Source organism: Acanthisitta chloris, unplaced genomic scaffold, assembly GCF_000695815.1.
Source record: "Acanthisitta chloris isolate BGI_N310 unplaced genomic scaffold, ASM69581v1 scaffold1187, whole genome shotgun sequence".
Classification (NCBI taxonomy): Eukaryota; Metazoa; Chordata; class Aves; order Passeriformes; family Acanthisittidae; genus Acanthisitta; species Acanthisitta chloris.
This window is the reverse complement of record NW_008684090.1, coordinates 10513-18534: the sequence shown is the minus strand read 5'-3', so window position 1 is coordinate 18534 and position 8022 is coordinate 10513. Positions and strand designations below refer to the sequence as shown.

The 8022-nt window shown below is 39.7% G+C and overlaps 1 protein-coding gene across 1 annotated transcript; it reads left to right on the top strand.

Annotated features, from left to right (window-relative positions):
• Positions 1–120: 120 nt before the first annotated feature.
• SFT2D2 (SFT2 domain containing 2) lies at positions 121–5787 on the top strand (the record flags this gene model as incomplete). The annotated part of the gene is made up of 7 exons (XM_009079157.1): positions 121–207; positions 509–594; positions 1846–1927; positions 3741–3776; positions 3900–3955; positions 4865–4894; positions 5748–5787. Coding segments are annotated over 7 exons (417 nt in total), but the record flags the coding sequence as incomplete, so codon positions are not given.
• Positions 5788–8022: the final 2235 nt, after the last annotated feature.

Sequence of the window (8022 nt, the reverse complement as noted above, 5' to 3'; positions counted from 1 at the left end):
GGCCCCGCGGGCTCCGTCTGAGCTGCGACTCGGTTCAGCCCCTAGGAGGAAGTTTGCGAACTTGCTAGGAGGCAAGAGCGACTAGTAAATAACGAGTTTCACTCTGCCCCTCCTTTCCAGGTCATTGATTCAACTTCCTTAAGTTGGAGCACCCGAATGAAAGGCTTCGTTGCGTGTTTTGTGATAGGATGCCTGTGCTCGCTCTTGGTAAGGACTTTTTGTCATATCTCTCCAATATTTGAGTTTCAGGAGCCCAGATAATTACAGCCTCACTCTGTGCTGTTGCTTGTTTTTTTCCCGAGTCCCTGGAAAGACTGTTCCAGTTCGATGCAGCACACTAAACAAGAATGCCAGTAAATGCACTTTACTGCATGTGTGATTCTGAAGTTGGGGTTTAAGTTTCCTAAGATTTCTTTTGTGATGTGACATTTCTTGGATATATTTCTTATTTTCAATGTAAAAGTTATTCATTTTTACCCCTCTTTTTCTCTCTAAATGTTCTTTTTAGGGTAGTTGTCTACTCTGGATACCAAAGAAAGGGCTGATACTCTTTGCAGTGTTTTATACTCTGGGGAATATTACATCTATTGGGAGGTAACAATCTTTATATGTTCCCTAATATAGAATGTTATGTAGAGATCTGTGGAATAGAACGATAGGTGAAGGTGCATAAGGGATAGAAACTGTTGCATTTACGTGAGAAGATTTGTGTTTGTCGATAATTCTCCTATTGTTGAATTTCAAAGGACAGCATTTCCCCAGTAGTACCCTGAAATGGTAAAGAAAACTCTAAGTTTGTTTATTGTTGTTAGCAATGCATTCAAGGTGAAAGTTATTCATCAGTAAAGAATCAAACTTAGGCTTTGAGCATTGAGTTTTTTTGATTTTGTTGGTTCCTCCTCCCTGAGGTAAAAGTAATTCTTTGCCAATTTGCCTTTGGTAAAGTTCTGTGTGTTTTGGTGAATATGAGTGGGGCAGTCTGTCTGTGAGGGACTTCATGGCCATGAAGATTCCTGAAGCATAGTCCCACAGACTTTGTGATAGGCACAGTCTTCTGTGGCTGAGGAATCTTAGCATAATGTTAGAAAGCGTAAATAATGCAAGTGGAAGTAATATACTATGGATAGAATTACATAGTATATGAAGCAGAAATACCACTTTAGCTAAAATTTTGACCTTGCATAATTCATGCAGTATCAATCACCAGGGTTCTAAGTGAGGGCTGAAGATCTGGTGAGGATTCAGAGAATAGATCCAGGTCTGAAAACAGGCCTTTATGTAGAGGAGTTGAGCTGCATTACTTGGCCATCCATGCAGAGCCTCTCTGGATGGTGTTCTTGAAAAACAGATTTTTAAAAGCATTTTTAAAAAGCAGGTTAAAAAAGCATCTGTTAAGAATGAGCTAATTGGAACTGACCTTGACCTATGCTTCTAACTTGATAGCTCTGCTCTGCTTATGTTACTTGTAACTCAACAACTGTGAGTACAGTAATTCTCATCTCATTGTATATCCCATTTCTTTTGTGGTGCAGCACTGATTACCACAACAACATAGTGTACTGATGCCCTGTATGATAGCAGACAATCTTACCTAGTTTCACTTTTGCCTTTCTTACCTCTGTTCATCTTGGCTTGTTTTCTACAGCACTATGTTTCTTATGGGACCAATGAACCAACTGAAAAAGATGTTTGAGCCTACACGTTTGTATATCCCATTTCTTTTGTGGTGCAGCACTGATTACCACAACAACATAGTGTACTGATGCCCTGTATGATAGCAGACAATCTTACCTAGTTTCACTTTTGCCTTTCTTACCTCTGTTCATCTTGGCTTGTTTTCTACAGCACTATGTTTCTTATGGGACCAATGAACCAACTGAAAAAGATGTTTGAGCCTACACGTTTGATTGCTACTATTGTGATGCTGGTAAGTATCAAAGGAATAAGTTTTAACTCATGCAAACCTGTGAACAATTTCCACAGGAATATCCTTTCATATACATTGATCTCGGTGATCTGAGACATAGTTAGCTCAAACTTGGTATTTGTGGGTGTTTTTTTCTCTTAGAACATCACTGCACATCTGCTATAGTGGAAAGGTAAGTGTAGCACCATAAAACCACCTCCCTGTTATGAAGGACTGAGCTGAAGTCAGGTTGTTATGCTAAACAAGCATCAAGGGTCAGTGGCTGGTGTGTGTGAACCATGCATGTGCTTTTTTAGGGGGCTTGAGGTCACAACATCATGTTGTCATATTGCCTAGAAGAATGACAGAATGAATTTGCAAATGCAACATTCACCTGAAGTCAGCCTTGGAATTACCTTTATTTTCAGAAGATGAAAGTTGTAGCCAACCTTCTGCTCTGTATGTGTATATAAGTTGCTGCTAAGTTTCAGCCTGACTCTTCGTTAAAGCGCATGTGCTTTTTTGTCACTGCAACTTTGCCTCTTCTCTCGGTGAGTCTAAAATCTTGAACCTGGCTTAACTTGCATGAAACTGTCCTCCTGTTTTTAGTGTGAATGTCTTCAGAGCATTTGCTTGGCACCAGCACTTCCTAATTTCTCTTTAAACATCCAGAGATGCTGCAGGCAACTGATAGAGCTTGGGAAATTGGCTGTGTACGCTTGCAGATCCAAGCAGGAAGGCTAGTGTGTGGTGTGTGTGTGTTTTGTCTGCATTTAGGATGTCTGGAGTCAGGAGAATGCCCGGAATGTTGTTCACTGGAATAAAGCCAGTTGTTAGATGTATGATGTGTTTAAATCAATGTACAAATCACCACCTTTAATGGAAAACCAGCATTCAATGTCAGTAATGGTTGTTGAGGTGAAGCATATGATTTCTTTGGCAATGCATATGTTACTGTCTTGAATATGCAGTAATATTTTTATTTTTTTACTCAATCAGAAAAATGCACTTTGTAATCTCTAAAGTGCAATGGTACATGTGTATCAAAAGGCCTTAGATGTTGATGAAGGAAGAAGGTCAAGAATCAACACCTGTCATAGTTAAATGACTTGTCTTGTCTCAATTTGAAAATGGAAACTTGAACTGATAGGAGACTTCTGTTAAACTGAGGGTTAAAGCAAAAATAATCCAAAATGGCCTACTAGCCCCCAAGATTTTACCTGTAGTAAAGAAATACACTGTGCAGCTCTGAAAAAAGGAAAAGTGCTGGTTTGAATGACTCTGCTGGACTTGCTATATATGGACAGGAGAGCTACTAAGCAACAGCTGAAAGTTCTTGAGCCTATATATGTGTAGTTTTACTTGGTAAGAATTAAGTAATGACATAACTTCAATCCCATGGTAACCATGTAATCATCAGGAAATGTGGCACGTGCAGAAGCAGAAAAACTAGAGTTGCAACTGAGAAGTCTTACTTAGGCAAAACCATGAAGTGTGGTTTGTGCCTATGCCACCAAGAAGTGTGTGGGATGAAGTAGGGAACCTGCTGATGGTGCAAAAGAGCTGTAGGAGCAGAATTTGTCTTCTTCCTTTGCAGCCATAAAATTATTTTTGGAGATACTAGGCTAATATTTCCTAACTGCTTTAATTCACTCCAGAAATGTAATAGTGACAGCATTTTAAGTAGGGGCAACTCTTCTATGCAGGGTTGGATAAAACTATGAAATTATGCCATCCCTTTCTGTCTTTGTGAAGGAACCCATTGTGGTGTTACAGTGCCTATAAAAACTGGAGTTGTTGCTGTATTTAATAGAAATTGTTTGTTTTCTTCTAGCTCTGTCTCATACTAACACTGTGTTCTGCTTTCTGGGTGAGTACTTGAGTCAGATATATATGTATATAAACAAAGCTGGAGTATATTTTAAAAATAAGATACTTACACTGTTGTCTCTGCTGTGTTTCTTGCCCCCTCCCCTCACTCCTCCCCCGGTAGCATAAGGCAGGACTCGCCCTTCTTTTCTGCATCTTACAGTTTTTTGCCTTGGCATGGTAAGTAATTTCTTTCCCATACACTCCATTTCCTCTTGCACCTAACATCAGTAGCTGAATTGCAATTTTGACCTAGCATACATTAGAGAGAGGGAAAATTTTTCCCTTGCCATTCCCCTAGATGCAGGACAGTGCATCAGTGAGGAGCTGACTCGTTCCCACTTCTTGGTCTCTTACACCACTTCAGAGGCTTTGGAGATGGAGCTCAGGGCTCCATTTCTGGAGGAAGTTCCTTTGAACATGATTAATTTCTGTGAGCATGGAGCTCAGGGCTCCATTTCTGGAGGAGGTTCCTTTGAACATGTTTAATTTCTGTGAGCCTGAAGTAAAACTGCTTTTGGCTTTCCCTTGTAAGTCAGTTTGTTACTTAGTGTCGAAGTAAAACTGCTTTTGGCTTTCCCTTATAAATCAGTTTGTTACTTAGTGTGTGGTATTTGTCTTTTACACTCTCCTGAATTTGTCAAATTCAACGATCCAGGGGTGCCAAGCAAATTGTCAGTGTGCTCCATGTTAACATATGCACTGTGTCACGTCACCAAAGTAGTACACAAACTGGTATAAACACCTTGCCAGCCCTCAAGACTAATCTTGCTTGCCTTGAGGTGTTGAAACATGAAGAATATTGGGTGCAGGAGAGCTGTATTTAAAATGCTTCCACAATATGCTCCCTGATTTTGCCATAGTGTTTCACAGCCTGGCTGGGCTAAGATGACCAGCAAGGATACTCATTCCTGTTGCTCACAAACTCAAAGCTTCATTTTGGTTGTGTGTCTCACAGCTGTTGCTCACAAACTCAAAGCTTCATTCTGGTTGTGTATCTCACACTTTAGAGCCTCAGAGAGGTTGTTCTTTTTTGTGACTCTAATGAAATCTGACATGAAGTGTAACTTCTGAAATCTTTCCTCTTAGGTACAGCATTTCCTTCATACCATATGCAAGGTAAGCTTCCCTACTCCCTTACTTTTTGTCAGTTCAGGGTTTAATCATGCAAAAGATAAGTTTATAGAAGCATTGTAATGTGTGGCTTTAACAGTTCAGGGTTTAATCATGCAAAAGATTAGTTTATAGAAGCATTGTAACGTATGGCTTTAGAAGTTTTTCCGTGGTGTGTTTTAGGTGTAGGAAATACACGTAGTTAAACCTGGAAATGAAACCAAGCATCTTCTCTAGTGGGAGAACACAAATGAAAAAAATGGGAGGGCTTCCCATAAAATATCTGAGTGTGCTGACCACATGCTGGGCATAAGGCTTGCTTTTGGAATGCCTAAATGTGGGTCCAAAATACTACTAGACAAGTATATTCTTCTGTATACATTTCTTCCTGTTCTCCCTCCCCTATGAGCAGGAATGCCTAAATGTGGGTCCAAAATACTCCTAGACAAGTATATTCTTCTGTGTACATTTCTTCCTGTTCTCCCTCCCCTGTGAGCACTGTTCTCTTTGAGCACAGTTCTGTGCCCTGCCCCATCAATCCCACCTTTCTTCAGTGCACTGCCTCAGGACAGGCCTACAGGTGTCACTTCCACTGCAGGTGGGCACTGAGCAGACCCACTCGTCTCTAACACATTTGTGTAGTCATGCAAATTATATTAGTGCAATTAATACATGGCCAGCTGATCTTTACAGTCCTCCATGTCAGTGCGATAGCAGCATGGAATGAGTTACATGGCCAGCTGATCTTTACAGTCCTCTGTGTCAGTGTGATAGCAGCATGGAATGAGTATCGTCAAGCAGCATAACTGAGGTAACTCTGTTGTTTGTTTGGTTTTTTTTCCCTTTCTTCTGCCTCTAGGGATGCTGTGAAGAAATTGTTTGCAGTCTGTCTGTCCTAACAGGAACACTGGATGCTTCACAAAGCTCTAGGAAGTTCTAGGTAGAACTATCTTAAGATCGCCGTGTTGTGTAGTTTCCTACTTCTGTCTTAAACACGTGCCTTGCAGCTGTTGTTAGAAGCTCCTTGTGTTACATCCAGGGTATGCAATTGCTGGGGTTTGTAAGCAATGGTGTCTGTAGGACAGGGTGCTTGTGATCACATGAAATTCAGTCTGGCAGAAGAACTGGACAGAGATTCAGAATTTGTTATGATAATTCTCTCGTAAATTCATGTATCGGTTTGGTTTTGCAAGAGTTTCTGAGTAATACATGAAGTCTGTAAAATGGAAACCTTGGCTCTGATGTGACTATGCCAGTCTAGAGAAATCAGTTGCGAATTGATTTCTTACTGACAACTTGGGGCTTTTTTTGAAATTGCCTTATGTCACTTAATCTTTGCACTGTTTGCCTTGGATAATGGAATACTGGTGTTCTTTTTTTTCTTGTCTCTCTTGCAAAATTATAGGCTTATGAGACCTCTAAAAGATTTACTTCTAGAGTCAAAGATTGCTTTGGACTATGAAATGTTTGCATCTTAAATGAAGTATTTAATTTTCAGTCTATACTGATGCTGTTTCCTTAAAATACATTTAAAATACATTCTCACCTGTAAGAGCTTGTTACTGTAGGAAAAGCACTTACAAAGCAAGGTTAATAGAATTTTTCAGCTGCCAGGAACCAAAGTTCTTTGCCTTGCTTACAGCTAATGGAGATACTTACAAAGTAGGAAGCTGAAGTTTTTCACATGAAGCGAGGTGCTTCACTTCTTCCCCAGCTGTAGCACAGGAGCAGTGTCAAGCTGAGGGCATGATAGGCAAGCAAAGAAGAATTTATATATGTCCTTTTTCAAAGGACAGACTCTGATAACTTGGAAGTTGACTATTGTTTAGGCAGCCTGAGTTGGGGAGAAGACATTTTCTTTTAAACTTGTAAATAAGTCAAAACTCCAACATTTCTCTTTTTTTTTTTTTAATTTGTAACTGGTATCATTTTTGCTTGTCCTAAAACTTTTGCACATACTAGTGAACTTCCTCTGATTTGAGGAGAAAATACAAATTTCTACTGCCTGTCTAAGCAGAGTAAGTGTGTAACAACCTCACTGTGAGCTCCAGACAAACGCTGAGCTGTCACTGTCCAAGGCCACTCTACATTCTGTTTATCTTCTGAGCTGTGTGTAATCATTTACTCCCCATTCTTTGCAGTGGTCAGTTGTTTAATATCTGAGCACAGATTCCTGCTTCTGTTCTTTGACTGTTTAACTGCTTTCACCTTCCCTCTTACCAAACTGTCTTGCTGAAGTGTTTGTGATTATCCAGTGAAATCAAGCAGGAACTGAAGCTTCTCTTCCTCCATCTACCACGACTTTAGTCACGTAAGAGTACTCTGTTTGCATGGCAAGTGTATCCCTGACTTGTACCACAAAGATTTTAATGTAGGAAAAACCTAGATCTACTTGGCAATAAATGATCAGCCCACAGTGGAGGCAGATACTTCTTTGGCTTCCAGAAAGTTAATAGAAATTGATTTAATTCAAAGTCTCAAATTTCAGCGTTCTGATAATCTATAAAGCACAGTAGCATCCAGCTGTTAGGATCCTCTGAAAAAAAGACCAAAAAGATTCCCTTTTGCATATGGAATGAAAGGGAAAATTTAACAAGCTTTCTGTGGATTCCAGCTGTCCAAGGTTCCTGTAACAAAAGCATTTGAATGTAAAATGCCACCTTGAAAATGTGGCACTGATATTGGGATAAATCAATTATACAGGTTCAAGAGATGTCCTCGCACCTTTTTTTCTCCCCCCAGGATTTGGAAGTTCGTGTTGAAATAACTAGGCTGACTATTACTTTTCTTGAAAAGAAGAATTGGTTAAATGCCCAAGAGAGACTAGGAATTAAAGAAAACTGATATTTCTTTTCCCTGGCTGAGCTAAGACAAGTATCTAAATTGATATGTCTCTTTTTTTTAATCAGGGAGTGGGTTCAAAACCTAATTTACATTTGTCAAAGGACCTGTGTTAGCCTTTTCTTGGGGCCTTGATAATGTTTACAGAATTCTTTTGTATAAGGGAAATTGAAATGCGACCCTAATGCCACTTACATTCCAATATTTCCTTAATTTTAACATCTCTGGGTGTTCCTAGAAAAAGGTACAAGTATAGTCTACATTAGTTCTCCTTCCCCTCACCAGGAAGTTTA